This window comes from Crinia signifera, chromosome 4 (assembly GCF_055691185.1).
Source record: "Crinia signifera chromosome 4, ASM5569118v1, whole genome shotgun sequence".
Classification (NCBI taxonomy): Eukaryota; Metazoa; Chordata; class Amphibia; order Anura; family Myobatrachidae; genus Crinia; species Crinia signifera.
The window spans coordinates 55,431,090-55,447,872 of NC_139220.1; the positions used below are offsets into that span (position 1 = coordinate 55,431,090).

The 16,783-nt window shown below is 43.2% G+C and overlaps 1 protein-coding gene across 3 annotated transcripts in view; it reads right to left on the reverse strand.

Moving 5' to 3' along the window:
- SPDL1 (spindle apparatus coiled-coil protein 1) overlaps positions 1–16,783 on the reverse strand; it is a 100,766-nt gene that overhangs the window by 12,090 nt on the left and 71,893 nt on the right. For all 3 annotated transcript variants that reach the window (XM_083181787.1, XM_083181786.1, XM_083181785.1), the window contains exons 7-9: positions 12,626–12,736; positions 4,858–4,998; positions 4,553–4,656 (exon numbers count right to left, since the gene is read on the reverse strand). In XM_083181787.1, coding sequence (XP_083037913.1) covers positions 4,553–4,656; positions 4,858–4,998; positions 12,626–12,736 — 356 coding nt within the window. The remainder of the gene's footprint in view (positions 1–4,552; positions 4,657–4,857; positions 4,999–12,625; positions 12,737–16,783) is intronic.

The window sequence follows — 16,783 nt, forward strand, 5'->3', positions numbered from 1 at the left end:
TAAAACATTACTGAAATCATGGTCACAAACTGATAGAGGCATAGAATAGAGGGTAAGAATATGGACCAGCAGATGGCTCTCCACTTTAAACATGGTCATCAATTAATATCTAGAAGAATATGAGAAGATGACAATCACTCCTACCTATCAAGCTCGCTGCCTAGGTGTTATCCTTGACTCAGAACTTTCCTTTGTACCCCACATTCAATCTGTCTCAAAATCATGCCACATGCACCTAAAAAACATATTTAAAATTCGCCCTTACCTTACACAAGACACTGCAAAAACTAATCCATGCTCTCATCATCTCATGCATTGATTATTGCAATAGTCTCCTTATTGGCCTTCCCCAATACAGACTCTCACCACTACAGTCCATTATGAATGCAGCTGCAAGACTAATCTTCCTAGCCAGACGTTCATTTCTGCAAAGCTACTCTGTCAGTCACTTCATTGGTTACCTGTATTCTACCGTATTCAATACAAAATTATTTTACTTCCACACAAAGCCATAAACCAAACTACACCAACATACATATCTTCTCTTATCTCAAAATATCATCCAACACGACCTCTACGCTCCTCCCAAGATCTGCGTCTCTCATCCACACTCATTACTCGCTCTCATTCCTGACTGCAGGACTTTCTACGGAAGAAAAGAGAGCCAGTAGGCGCCTTCTGTACACTAAAAAATGTTTTAATCAACAATCAACATACAAGTATAACAATTCACAAACACATAACATGTACCTATGCATGCATGCAAAAGAGATAAAAGCTAAAAAATAAAAAATTAAATAAAAATAAAGTAAAAAGTCTGCATCAGATAATTACCGAGTCCTGATTGGATGGTGTGGATGCCAGTAATTATAATCCCAACAAGGGTCCAGAGCTGTGCAAGATGTTAGTGTCCAGAGATGTAATACTGAACAATTTGTAATCCAAGGTAAGTAGACCACTTGCTTAGCACTCTCTGTTGGATGCCCGATATTAGTTGGTGGTGTCCATACTGTGGAATACAGCACTATCACCCGCGGGGTCGACACTTCAGTATTGTCGGTATTCAATGCTGGGTAGTTGTCACTCCAGCAGACCCGATACTCGTGGATGCGAATAGACTGAATCCCCTGGTGTTACCTTCTCACTGTCATGAGCTTGCACCCAGTATGCTGTGTCGGCGTTACCGCACTGGCCTCAGTGTACGCAGCCGGCAGTAGTAGAACACGCCGCAGTGTCTGAAGGTGCCTATCTCGGGGATCAGATCCTCGTTGGTGAACGTAGCCGGGGACTGGTGGTTAGAGGTCAATTCAATTCCTGAATTGAAAAAGCCGCCTGAGCGCAGCGAAACGTGTTTTCGGGAAGAGTCAATTGTGGACATTGCAGCCAGACACCCAAAGGGATACAGCAGCGACACATGACCGACCTCTAACCACCGGTCCCCGGCTACGTTCACCAACGAGGACCTGATCCTCGAGATAAGCACCTTCAGACACTGCGGCGTGTTCTACTACTGCCGGCCGCGTACACTGAGGCCAGTGCGGTAACGCCGACACAGCATACTGGGTGCAAGCTCATGACAGTGAGAAGGTAACACCAGGGGATTTAGTCTATTCGCATCCACGAGTATCGGGTCTGCTGGAGTGACAACTACCCAGCATTGAATACCAACAATACTGACGTGTCGACCCCGCGGGTGATAGTGCTGTATTCCACTGTACGGACGCCACCAACTAATATCGGGCATCCAACAGAGAGTGCTAAGCAAGTGGTCTACTTACCTTGGATTACAAATTGTTCAGTATTACATCTCTGGACACTAACATCTTGCACAGCTCTGGACCCTTGTTGGGATTATAATTACTGGCATCCACACCATCCAATCAGGACTCTGTAATTATCTGATGCAGACTTTATTTTTATTTAATTTTTAATTTTTTAGCTTTTATCTCTTTTGCATGCATGCATAGGTACAGGTTATGTGTTTGTGAATTGTGATACTTGTATGTTGATTAAAACATTTTTTAGTGTACAGAAGGCGCCTACTGGCTCTCTTTTCTTCGCTAAAGCTTTCTGTAAGGGCGGCAACCCTATACCAGAGGGCAGCATTCTGTACATCACACAGCACACGTGCCCCTAGCGCTCAAAATCACCCCCCAGGACTTTCTACGGGGCTGCACCCACTCTGTGGAATGCCCTACCAAGCACAATAAGACTCTCCTCCAGTCTCCAAACCTGTAAGCATTCCCTAAAAACTAATCTCTTCAGGCAAGCTTATCAAATTCCAGAACCAGTCATAGAACCTTGCATTCTGGTGGAATCGATGCAATAAAGAATACAGTATCTATCCTTATGTATCAATGCCTATTTCCCTATAGATTGTAAGCTTGCGAGCAGGGCCCTCCTACATTTTGACTGTCTGTAAATACCCTGTTTGTTGTATCACTGTCCCCTTTGTAAAGCGCAACGGAATATGCTGCGCTATATAAGAAACTGTTAATAAATAAATAATATCTTCGATATAAAATCAAAGACCACATTCCATCTGCCAATCATGAAGGAACCAGTCAGACAAATACTGAAATAATGAAAACTGCCTGTAATACCTTCATTTGATTCTAAATAGACCCTTATTCTTAAATTAAATTTTTTCTCCTAACTTTCTATTTTCATCCTTTTGTATTACTGTATGTTTATATTGTCAAGAATAAAAAAAAAGTACTCTTGTTTAGCATTGCATAGCAAACTCATGTTATTATGTATCAGTTCTTTTGCAATAATAATCATTTCATTGGACACATTCGGGGAAATTTACTAAAGGAAATGTGTAAAAAATAGGTGTAAAAATAGGTGTATTTGTATCCAGAAATACACTTATTTTTGACATTTTCTATCCCGAAAATACGGCAATTCGTACTGATGTGCTATCAATACGAATTGCCGTATTTTCGGGATAGAAAATGTCAAAAATAAGTGTATTTCTGGATACAAATACACCTATTTTTACACCTATTTTTTACACATTTCCTTTAGTAAATTTCCCCCATTGTATCTATTAGCGGTACTTTACCACTTAGGCCAGTATTCAATGCATCTGATTCACCGCAATTTTCAGCGGATCTGCCCGTTCTCCGGCAAATGTTTTCCCGGAAATTGCAATTCGCTGTATTCAACAGTGACTGTTCGTTGAAAGCAAACAGGTAATGTCTGCCAATTCGCCGTTTAATAGTCGCTACAATTCGCTGGTGGTTTTCAACAGGGTTTTTACTCCAATTCACCGAGAGTGTATTCAATGCTCAAATGGAGAACTGCTTTCTCCGTGATTTTCACCAGGTTTCTCAGTTTTACATTTGTCAGGTGAATTAGAATGTGTTTTTAAAATAAAGGTTCTTATTTTTTATTTTTTTTGGTGTAAAAAAAAAAAAAAAAAAATCAGCTATTTTATTATTTGAAGGGTCTTGCTATTTGTATGCATAAACTTGCAGCGCAGCGCTCCCTGCACTCTCCCTGTGTCCTCGGGGCCCTCCTTATCCCCCTGCTGCTGTGTGCAGCTTGCAGTGCAGGCAGGGAGGCTGCCATCTCTGCGACATTCGCTGGGGGGGTACAAATTCGCCACCAGGGACAGCGAGCCCCTGGCACGTTAAATAGGGCGGAGGGGCGGCTGGCTGCGAATCGTCCAGCTCGAAGAATGCCGGCGAATCCTAAACAGGGTTCGCTGCCGTGCTTCAACAGCGGCATTGAATACTGGCCAGAGACGGGACTTTTCATTATATTGTTACTGCATGAGGTTAAAGTGGTGCTATAGCAACTGCCAGGAATTCTGGAAAACATTTATATATACATATCTTCATAATTTGGTCTGTACTATTTTCTGACAGCCATGATGAGCAGTTTGGGTGAGAGTACAGGATTTTGTTATAGCTACAGTACCTATGTTTAAATGGAATACATATGATATCCCAGCAGTGGGCATGCAAACAGTGGCTCCGTCAATTTCCCCCCCCCGACCCTAGATGTCCCAACCGGTGCCTAACCCTTACTCCCCCTTCCCAAGCCTATCCCTAAATCCTTCCACTAAAGCTAACATCCATAAGGATAAACATTTAACAGTATCTGCAATCCAAGAAAACAGATATGTCCATAAAGGTGTTTAACCAGTCTGGAAGGAGTTTTTTGTTCTTTATCAGGTACTTTAAATATTTGATCAACAGTTGAACTGTATGTAAGCCCTCAACCTTCACCTTCCTAAATCTCGACTCCCACTCACAATCTGCTGCTCACTCAGTCAATGATTCATTTCCTCCTCACTGATGACTTTCCCTTGCTCCCATCTTCCCCAATTCTCTGGACTCAATACCATGGATCAGACATGACACTTCAAGGAAACATTAAAACTCAGATTTTCTCTGAAGCCCTCCACACTTGTCTGTATCACTCTTTATTGTACACTGTATACCCATGTCATTTTTAAGTTGACTTAGTAAGATGATCTAGAACTCTTGTGGTGCCTTGGGAATAAAAGATTGCAAAGAGTGATAATAGATGTATTACACACCTGGAATTCTCAAGTTTCATTTTAAGTAAATCCACGTAATAGACATGATCACCTTGTACCAAAGGATCAGTGCTGTTCTTCACAGATCCACTTTCAATACCTTGCTACATTAAAAAAAAAGGGTACATTAGAAATAAATATGCAATCATTTCTGTCATCCTATTACATTTTCTGAAAATTAATAAATGACTTTGGTTATAATTAGAATACCCACGTGACTGCAGCCTGATCATATCAATTCTAATCAAAGTATACTGTAGATGCTTTTGAATCAAGGATTAGGTTTTTTTTTTCTAGGGACATACCTGATATTTTTCCAGTTGGTGCACTTTCACAAGAAGTTTCTCAATTTCACTGTTCTTTTGTTCAACCATTGACTGCAAGCGCTCCAGCTGATCATGGTCAGCATGACTACCCTTCAGCTGCAGTAATGTTGCTATTTGCACCTATTGGACAAAAGAATTTCAAACAAGTTTTGAAAGCCATCAAAAACTTAATTAATAAATGGACAGTAATGTACCACAAAGCAGCTGTGAAATAACACCCACAGTCATTTCTATATAAAAAAAAAGTGGACACCTTGGTGTATAGATAGCACTGTGCAGAAACTGGCTCCCAAACATTTACAACTCATTTCAATGTAGATTCCCTCCTTCTATAGCCCCTCCATGCAATACATCATTAACTATTATCTAAAATAGCACTTAAGATAACAAAAACATAACACAACAGCAAATACAGTAAACAAGCTAAGAAGGGGGAATACACCATGTCGGCCAAATGGATACAGAGAAAAGCACTTACTCAAGTACAAAAATGCTCATTCCTTCTAGGTCCAATTTGGTATACCCCACACCCAGGGAACAATCTTAAAGATGCACAACACATACAGATGCGTTCTCATACATCTATCCTAAATACGCCATACATTGCAAAATGCGTGGCATGAGCAGAGTTGAATGGGAACTTCCGGCTCACTAACACCTGGTGCTATAGTGTTTCCCAGGAAAACAAGGGCAGGTCATGAAAAGAAGGACTGTTTAATGTGCAATGAGATGTGCAATAGATATATGTAGACACATCTGTACATGTATCTATAAACCGCTACCTTAGAAATAAAACTACTGTGTACCGTAAATGTCGGGAAGTGTGGACAAGGAATCTGCTCAGCTTGGAGTACATGGCCCACAAAGCACTCACCAATGGGGCTATATAATCCCAATGAGGCTATATAATCCCAATGAGGGAAAAACCAAGCAACCCAAGCCTGACCAGACAGTAACCACATAAATCATAGCCCTGCTAAGTTAGATGACCTCTGCTACAGACAAGGAACAAGCCATTTTGGTAGCATGTGCTATCACATTTTCAGGAAAGGCATTTTCTGCTACTGATTAATTATTTAAGAAAGCAAGAATAGTCCTATGCTGCTTTCATATTGCAAAATGAAGGTTTGCACTGGGACTTTGAAACGGGTCAGTCCCGGCGCGAACCTGCATTTCGAGATGTTCACATCTCCACAGCGCCGGTTTGATGGCGTCAATCGGGGGAGCGGCAGGGAGTTGGCGCATCATCTTGGGTGCCTCCTCCACAGAGTGAAAGGGAAACGGGTTGCTCGACCCGTTTAACCTGTTCCCACCGCCAAGCAAAACGGCAAAGAACCGGTAAGAACTCTGCTTTCTTACCAGTTCAAATTGCTGTGTTGCTACCCGTTTAAGGGACACGTAACCGCCTTTCACATCGCACTAATTACCGGATAAAAACGGCTTGTACCCGGTAATTAGTTGCGATGTGAAAAGGGTATTAGTAAATACAGACTAATAACTTGTGCAGGCGTCACAGTATAGCAAAGTTCTTGAGACTTATAAACATAAGTGTTCAAAGACTTAACATCATCCAGCAAATAAAAAATGATTTATCTTCCGAAGACCGAATAATAATAATAATCATAACAATAATATTGAGTTAAATGGAAGCAGAACAAAAATGTTTAGCAGGAAGGAAGATTTTGACTAGAAAAGCCCTATGTTCGTGAAGAATTATATATGGAGATATGCCAGATCAACCCAAAATTCTGAACCTCTACTTACTGTAGGGATGACCAAGAGAGATAGGCTGGTGACAAATTAGCTGTAGGTAGCAATTTATCGTAGGTAATATATTTGGCTGAGGCTATCCAGTTAGCCCCGATAAGCTGGAGTTATTGGGCATAATGCTTCGGATGCCTCAAGAGAGCCACTTTTTTTGCGATAATGCATGGGTCTTGGAACGAAATTGGATATATTTTTGGGCCCTTGAACCATTTTCAATGTGAGGTAAATTAAAGCAGACAATCGGACACTGGCCATAGTTTCCATATAAGAATTTCAGAACCACTCACCTCAAGTTCAACCGGGGAGCAATGCAAGTCTATTCATACAAAGTTTAGCTCCAGCCTGCTGCCATAATGTCTGTCTACCCAGTTTACCTACTTTTTAAATGAATTAGAACCCAAGGAAAACCAAAATTTCCCTGAGAGGTTCATGTAAAACAGAACCAAAGGGAGATTTATGTCTTACCAGTTAAATCTCTTTCTTCAAGGCACTCAGGAGACACAGAGCTAAAGCTGGGTTGTAGAAGATGGAGTAGGCTGACACCAAACCAGTTAAACCTTTTGCCCAGGCTCCTTCCCCTCCTATGCCCCACATCTACCCTGAGGCCATCAGTTTTGGTTAGCAAGCCCAAATCAGGAGGATGGAAGGAAGGAAGGAAGGAAGGAAGGAAGGAAGGAAGGAAGGAAGGAAGGAAGGAAGGAAGGAAGGAAGGAAGGAAGGAAGGAAGGAAGGAAGGAAGGAAAGAAAGAAAGAAAGAAAGAAAGAAAGAAAGAAAGAAAGAAAGAAAGAAAGAAAGAAAGAAAGAAAGAAAGAAAGAAAGAAAGAAAGGAGAACTACATTCAAACAGCTCCAAAACACTGGAGACCAACATTCAAGTCCACACAACAAAAGCGACTACAGAACAAATAAACAGAAAATGCCAAACTAAAGCAGGCGTGGCAGGGAGGGATCCCTGTGTCTCCTGAGTACCTTAAAGAAAGATTTAACAGGTAAGACAAATATCCCTGTATTCTTCGGCACTCAGGAGACACAGGGCTGATGCTGGACCATCCTTAAGCAACACATCAAAGGGTGGGGAAGCACCTGTGCTGCATTAAGCCCAAAGGCTGAGTCTTGGGAAGCAAAAGTGTCAAAAGCACAAAAACGCACAAAGGCATTAATGGACAACCAGGTCGCCGCTCTACAAATCTGCTCCACCCCTAACAGTCCATGAAGCACCCACAAACCTAGTGGAATGAGCACAAACCCCTTAAGGAACTGAAGAGACGAGTCCAGGTATGCCTGCCAAATGACAGAATGAAGCCAGCAGGCTATGGTCTGCTTAGTCGCAGGCCAACCATGCTTGTGAAAACAGTACAGGATAAACAGCACATCAGATCTCCTAATATTCCTGGTTCTTCGGACAGGAGATATGAAGAGGACGGACTACATCCAGGGAAGATTGCTCAGCAGAGACCCTGGACCCTTTGAAAGGCTAGGACCACAATTTCCAAGTTCACATGGAACCTAGACACTACCTTTGGAAGATGACCTGGTCTGGTCCTGAGGACAGCCTTATCCTCCTGAACAGGATGAACAAGGCCGAAATCTGGACTTTCAAGGCAGAAAGCCGTAAACCGGCTTCTAACCCCTTTTGAAGAAAAAGATCAGATCTGGGACAAGTAGAAAGTTTTGAAAAATAGTGCATATCTCACCGTGTGTACCCTTATAAAAGTACAGGCAGCGAAGTGTTAAAAAGGAGAGCCAACAGTGCAAGCACACAGTACACACTATGCAGCTCAACTCAAACAGCAGCAGCTGAAGCTTGGAGGAGAGGCACCCGGGGGCAGGAACACTAACTCTACAAACAGACTCCGGACTGGGCAATGTCCGTTCCGTGTCACTGGCTGTGTCTGAGAGAGGGAAGAAAGGTCCTGGCGGGAAGCCTGTGAGGAGATCTTCACCAGTAACCCCGGGGGAGGAGCTAGCGGTGAAAGCTTCCTCCTCCTACTGACAGAGATCTCCGGAGAAATGGACCCCTCACAGTGCAAGTACAGTGGTGGGGATCTGGCACTGCCGCCAGCTTCCCTGGTGGTCTAGGGTGGAGAATGGTGTGGCCAGACACCTGCAGCCAGTGCAGCCCAGCGCCCCACTGCACTCGGAGCTGCTGGCATCTCAATGCGCAGAGAGACACTGACATCTCCCTGTGCGCAGGAAGCCGCCATTATCTGCTGTCCACAGCATCCGGCTGCGGTCCCTCCAGTGCCCAGGGACCCAGTTGAAGTCTCTCCCCGATGTGCAGTGCTGCATCCACCGGCGCCGGGTGATGAAGCAGGATGGCTGGTGTCTATTAGAAGCCCAGCGCTGCCATCTAGGGTAAAAATAAGACTATAAAATAAATCATAAAATAAAAAAGTTAGGCTACATAAAGCATCCGCCAGTTACTGAAAGGTGCTCTGGCTCCTGCCAGTACAAAACGCAAAACTGGCAGCCTCAGAGTGGAGGCAGGGCATAGGAGGGGGAGGAGCCTATGTTGCCCAGGAGGCAAAAGGTTTGGTGCCTGGCTGCTCCGTGTGTTTCACGAGTGCCGAAGAATAAAATTTGTTATCTGTAATAAAAAAAAGTGACCAAACTGACTGTCCCGGACAGGTCGTCTGGTCTGATGGATGGTCCCGTGCACATCGGACCTGAGCAGGTGGTCGGACCAGCTGTCAGTCCGACCCCCAGATCTGGGTGCTCCCTCCTGGCGGTGAGACAGGCGGGAAGCAGGAACGCATGCGATCAATCACAACAAATTGGATGGGGGGAGGTTATATGTAAAGTATACAAACTAAATATTGAATAAAGTTTGTGAAAATATTTCCTGGTCCTTGGTGATAAGATAGAATATTTAACAGTAATTTATGTGAAAGATTAAATGTGTTCGTTGAGTGTGGTTCCATACGATTAATAATGTTTTCATGTGGAACCAACGATGGGTCTATATGGAACCAATATTGTTTATGTGTATTCATGAATATTGTTGGTTAGAATATCTATGGTTTTATAATCTGGTGTTAGATGTTGAAAGACACCGATATAGACGTTGACATGTCTCGCTTATAATGTATATGTTCTTATATAGTATTAATGGCTTTTCATATATTGTTATATTTGTATAGTTATAAATTAGTATGACTCCCCTAAATACGGAAAATAGTTAGCCAAGTGCAATATCCTAATTATTACAACATTATATGTCTAAAAAAGAACAGACAATACTGTGTTAAAATAGCGATGCTTAATATCATGCTATATGGCCATATATAAGTGGAACGCAAAATGTACTCACTAAGGAGGTCTGGAACGCATAAGAACTCCCCTAACTTCCTATGAAAGGAACGTAAAAGACCCGATAAAGAGGTCTGGTATGCATAATGATGTGAGGCGGAAACTGAGCCCGGCCGGAGTGTCCGGCGCATGCACAGTTCGGAAGAACGCACTATAAATCCCAGAACTGCACTATGGCGAACATCTATCTCCTGAGAAAGCCGCTGAGTATTCTGTGAGGCGGAGAAACGCGTAGAGGAGTGCGGGGGCTACAATCAGCAGCTGTACAACCGGAACTGGTGGTGACTCTTGGATAAGACGGCATACTTTTGGACTGCACCAGCGGTCGGAGTGATCCACCGGGGTCTGGAGGCTGAGACCCTTACCCTTACCCCAACTGAATTGCCACTAACACCATATGCACATAGGTTGGACTTACCCCAATAGAACTATTCCACTAATCTTCTAAAAGCTTATTGCTTGGAGTTCAATTTGCATGCATGCACTAACCAATAGTAAGGAAGTTTGAGGGGATACAATATGGTAACTGATTGTTTAACCAGTTGATAGCTGCTGAATTTTATGATTAATTTTATGAGTTTATTTTATCTTTATTAAATATGTATAATTATTCTGCACAAGCGCTGTTTCTATTTGTGTGTTTTTTTCGGTAAGGTGTCTATTAGAAGCCCAGCGCTGCCATCTAGTAAGACTATAAAATAAATCATAAAATAAAAGTTAGGCTACATAAAGCAGCCCCCAGTTACTAAAAGGTGCTCTGGCTCCTGCCAGTACCAAACGCAAAACTGGCAGCCTCAGAGCGGAGGTAGGGCATAGGAGGGGGAGGAGCCTATCCATTCGCAGCCTGTGCAGGCGAACCGGCACTTCGAGGGGGAGGCACGTGGGCGTTCATTCGCCGGGCGGGGTTCAGTGGACTCACAAGGCTGCGAATTCGCAGCCTAGCGAATAACCCAGAATAACCCCCACTGCTTCTGCAGCCAATTATAAAGAAATGGATTCCCAGCATATCAGTGGATAGAGGGAGAGGAGTTTCAGATTCTTACACTGTCAAAACTACTATAACTCGCAAACAAAAAAGCATTTCAGAAGTTCCTAAGCCCAAACAAAAGGTCGGTGCTGCTACCTGTACAAAAGGACAATACCTAATCTTTACACAGAATGCAATAACCAACAAAGCCACAGGTTTGGCGCTCAGCCTTGTTTAAATGTGTACATCCAAATTACAAAAATACTTAGTCTCCAAATGAGTTCTTAACAGAATGGGAGTTTTGGTTCGAAGTCCATTTAGACAATGCACCTCATGAAAAATGGAAACTATTCATAATAAATAAATTGAAACCCTTATATGAATTCAATATAGGGATGTGCTTGGATAGATGCAAAGATCCACTTTATCCCATACATTTATGGTTTTCCACACTATATATAATAAAGTGGATCCTTGCATCTATCCAAGCACATCCCTATATTGAATTCATATAAGGGTTTCAATCTATTATGAATAGTTTCCATTTTTCATGAGGTGCATTGTCTAAATGGACTTTGAACCAAAACTCCCATTCTGTTAAGAACTAATTTGGAGATTTAATTTGGATGTAAACATTGAAACGAGGCTGACCACCCGACTTATAGTTTTGTTGGATAAAGTGCCCCACAAAAGGATGATCAAAGAAAAAAAAACAAATGACTAAGGGGCATATTCAATCTCCGGCGAGCACCTCCCATCGGGGAGATGCCCGCCGGGCCCTATTCAATGCTGTCTTCCCCGACAGCATTGAGCAGGGTATCTCGGCAGAACGAGCCCGACATCACTAGCTGTCGGGCTCGTTCTGCCGAGAACAGCCGGGAACAGCCGGGAAGTGACGAGCTGCCGGCTGCAGCTCGCCTCTTCCCGGCCGCAACTCGCGGCCACGCCCCCTTTTCGCTCCCCGGCAGGCGGGACATTGAATCCCGCCTGCGTGTTCTTGGTCGAGCTGACCGAGAACGGGACTGGGTCACGGCGGTCGAGCAAGCTCGACTGCCGTGACCCTGACATTGAATACCCCCTTAACCTGGCCATACACTAGTGCAATTTGGCCACTTTTTACCTGATTCCGACGGATCGAGAAATCGGGTGAAAAGTGTTAAAATCACGTGTTTGACATCTGATCCGGTGTCCAGTGCATATTGGATCGGAGATTGGATGCGCTGCAACCTCTGAATCAAGACAGCCTCCCGGCAGCGGGGAATGGGAACGCATAGTACATAACATATATGCAAAAAGAACCGTATACAATATATTGTATGTGATCCTGCCATCCGGAAGCTCCTGGTCAGTTCAAGGGGCATCGCGTGCAACTTCTCCCCTTGGAAAAGTTGCATAGTGTATGAAGGGGCTTTACTTCTCTTCATAATGCTTCTGCCAGCTTTAAAGGGTGGGTCCTCTGTCTACAGCCACCCTACTCCATCACACGTCATCCTTCACTTTGAACAAATTCACACTAACTAATCTACTCGCACCACATACAGCAGGAGAGTCAGGACTGCCAAGAACTTCAAAAGAATCTCAAGCATAACCAATAAATACCAAAAGTGAGAAGTGCTGTGGCTACAACATTATGGAAAAGCTGCGGCCATTAAGGTTGTTTTGCTTAAGACTAATGTCACTAAAACATTATTGTGGCAGTCATACCTTCATTCTGTGCATTTGCTGTCTGGAGAAGGCATGCTGTTTCTGAAGAGACTGATACTGAACTTTCATGCTAATCAGCTGTCGCTCCATTTCTGCTCTGCGGTCTTCCACCTGGGGGAAAAAAGTACAATGACTGATAAAATGGATAATGGTATTCTAGGCAAATCTGGTCTCACCCAAACCGAATGTTGCACAACATAAAACTATTACCGCACAAGGAAAAAAAAAAAAATTCTAATAGAATAGCTCAAGGTGTAAAGGTCCAATGCTACAAGTTTTTTTTCCTTGTGCAAGAAGCGTGGCCCTAAATGTATCAAGTGACTCATTCCCATGAAATCAATCTCCCACTTCACAAATTATAGTAGATTTCTAATGTCAATTTGCATGTGTTTTGAGTGGATTTACAAAGTTTTAAATTAAATGGACTTCGTGCAAAGGTGGAAATATATGTTCCAGTATATGCCTGTGTAGTTGCATTAACCACTTCGGAAATTTTACAGGCTCAGCTGCGCTGTCGCCTACCACCAATATGAAGGTGTGCACCAATGGTGACGGCAGCTGTGCACCACTGGTCACATCACCTCTCCGGGCACCCCCCCCCCCTGACAGTGTTAGCCCCTTCTGTCCCTCGCCCCTCCGCTCCAGCAATCGTACACTGTAGCTCCCCTGCAGCTGCCCTGCCGCCATTAGTTGCAGTGAGTAGGAGGCATGCTCAAGGATGTTCAGGGGGACTCATTCTGTCTGCTGTGAATGCCGGCTGGGTCAGCAGCAGGGGAGCTCCGGCGTACGCCGGAGGTGAGATGAGGAGGAAGAGGGAATTGACGGTGCGGGGTAGCCATATGTTCTGTGGTGGGTTTTAGTGGGGCAGGACAAGCCTTCCCTGGTAGGTTTGTCCTGCCCCAGCAAAACCCACCACTCAAGGGGTTAAACTTGGGAAAAGCAACGGATTATACTTACGATAATGCCTTTTTCTTCTGAGTACTTCATGGCAGCCATTACATTGGGTTCATCCATCTCTCTCTCCCAATTAGACAAGTATTTTTTTCCCCTAAGATCTAGCTCCTCCTCTTCCTGTCCCTATATAGCTGAGCACCTCCCTATTATACATAGTCTTTGAATTTCTCCGCCCAGATCCTAGGGAAAAACACAGACAGGGAGGGCTAAAAAATATGGGCTGCCATGAAGTATTCCAAAGAAAAAAGGCATTATCGTAAGTATAATCCATTGCTTTCTTCTTCATACCTCATGGCAGCCATTACATTGGGATGTACCAAAGCAGTAGGGAGGGTTATACAATACCTCAAGCCAAAGCTTGTCTCAATACTTCACTTCCAAATCGGGTCTCGGAAACATCCAGAGCATAATGTTTGGAGAAGGTGTGCAGTGATGACCAAGTGGCCACCTGGCATATGTCTTTGGCCGAAACTTTTGCCTCTCTCGCCCACAAAACCGCCATTGCCCTTGTTGAGTGTGCTTTAATTCCTTCTGGAACCATACACCCTACTTTCTTGTAGGTGAACAAAATTACTTCTTTGAGCCATCTTGAAATAGTTTGTTTCGACGGAACAAATCCTTTCTTTGTTCCATGTGGAATTACAAATAAAGCTTCAGTCTGCCTAAAACTGACAGACCTATCCAAATAAATTTTGATGGCCCTGACGACAGAAGAAGTATGTAAGTTCTCTTCCTTCTTGTTCGAAGGATTCGGGCAAAAGCACGGCAACACAATCTCTTGATTCAAATGGAAAGAGGATACTACTTTGGGCAGAAATGATGGCTTAGTCCTAAGAACCACTCTGTCCTGGAAAAATCTTCAGATATTGATCTTTCATGCACAAGGTCTGCAGCTCATCCACTCTTCTAGCTGACGTAACTGCCACCAGGAAGGCAACCTTCCATGTCAGAAATTTCAAACTGACTCTATCCAATGGCTCAAAAGAAGCCAACATTAATCCATTTAAAACTAAATGAAGGTCCCATTGAGGAACCATAGACCTCTTAATAGCCTGGCAAAATCTGTTCACCAGACTATGGGCCTTATTCTAGTTCACTCTTAGAGGCAAATTCCTTCTCAAATGGACAAAACCATGTGCACTGCAGGTGGGGCAGATATAACATGTGCAGAGAGAATTAGATTTGGGTGGGGTTTTTCTTCAAAGTGAGATATATATTGCAGTGTAGAAATAAAGCAGTCAGTTAGTATTCCTGAACGAAACAAAATAACTCACCCAAATCTAATTCTATCTGCACCCATTACATCTGCCCCCTGCAGTGCACATGGTTTTGTCCATCTGAGAAGGAATTTGCCTCTAAGAGTGAACTAGAATAAGGCCCTATGTTCTGCAAGTCTTCTATCCAGTAATGCACTCAAGGACAAAATATGTACCTTCAGCGTGGATACTGCTAACCCTTTGTTGAAACCATCACAAAGGAATTGTAACACATGCAATATATTTGCTTTAGGAAAACAAAACTTGCCCTTGGACCACTTTGCAAATATCTTTCATATTCTGTAGTAGATAGCTGATGAAACCACCTTCCTAGATTGAAGAAGTACTTTAACAACTTCAGGGGACAGAATCTTACTCATTTGCTGTTGCTTCTCAATCTCCAAGCCGTCAAACACAACTTCTGAGGCTCTTGGCAATTGACAGGACCCTGACTGAGGAGGTCCACAGATACTAGCAGGAACAACGGATCCGCTATTGCCATGCTCTCCACCATAGGGAACCAAGCCCTCCTGGACCAATACGGTAGCACAATTATGACTTGGCTCCTTTCTGTTCTGACCTTCCACAAACCTCTGTGGATGAGAGAAAACAGAGGGAAGACATACGCTAGGGAGAATTTCCATCTCTGTATTGGGTATCTGGAGAAGAATTGAGGAAGTTTCCTGTTGAATGATGACTTATCAACTGAAACACCGACTCTTTCAGCTCCCAATCCTCTGGCACCACACTTCTGCGACTCAGGAAATCTTGGTGGGGAGGGTGTGGTTGAACCCGCACAGACTGAGAGATATGATAAGGTATTAATCAAAGAACCAATGTGGAGGACTATCTGTAGTAGATTCTGATAGTCATTGATTGGTGGTGCGCCCCAAAATTCAGTATTATAACTGAGTAGGGGTTTTTTTTGTTCACTTGGGAGAAGCGAACCAAAGAAAGAAAAAAGCTTTGTGGGCGCACTCTTATTGTTAGTAAATATGATATTAATTTAAAATTTAACTTTTATTGAGATCCTTATTAAAATAGGGTAACAAGAGTCCTTACATAGAATGGAAAAACAGATAGATTTAATAGAGACATTTTTTTTTTAATATAATGTAGTGTGCTAGCACTAATTGCTTTTTCACACGTTAATCTCCATTCAGCGCATTAGTTCCTTGTCATCATTGGTATATATACACAATGTGATTGTAGGCGAAGTTGAATGGTTTGTATCCCTCAATTGGGTGGCTGGAATTGCCTTGGGGGATATCGGTTGCCCCAGCAGCGGAGCTTTTGGGTATTTATAGCTTGTATTGCTCATGCAGTAGGCGTATCCAGTGCAATCAAATTGTGGAATAAAGTTTGTCCAATTTTTAGATACCACACCAGTGTTTCTTCAGGGGTCTCCCACTAAAACACTGAACTGGCCCTTCACTGCTTTGCTTCCAAGTTCGGGAAGTTTTTGGGCAGTTCCAGTGAGGTATGGTGGTATAATTAGGACCAAATTCCCATTCAGCAATTGCCTGGTTAACTGCAGTTAGAGCATTTATAGCTACCTATATACCATGTAGTTTTCTGAAATCACGAGGACCGGTAATGGTAAATTACAACTGTATATAGAAACAGAGATTTACCTTCATTGTAAACCGTGGGTGCCCTTAACGATACAGAGGTAATTAACAGGTAGAGGAATAATTGGGAAGTGAAAAAAAATGTATATACGTGGGAGGGGGGGGGGGGGGAGAGAAAAGAAAGGAGGAAGAAAATTATTAAATAGGGGGGGGGGGAAAGAGGAGAGGCGAAAAAAAAGAAGAAAGAAAAGAAGATGGGGGAACGGGGAGAGAAAAGGAGTTGAGTGAGAGTCAGAGAGAGGGGGAAGTGGATCAAGACGTTAAGAATGTTACATTTTAATCACAATGCAGGTGATGAGGTCACCAATTTATTGATC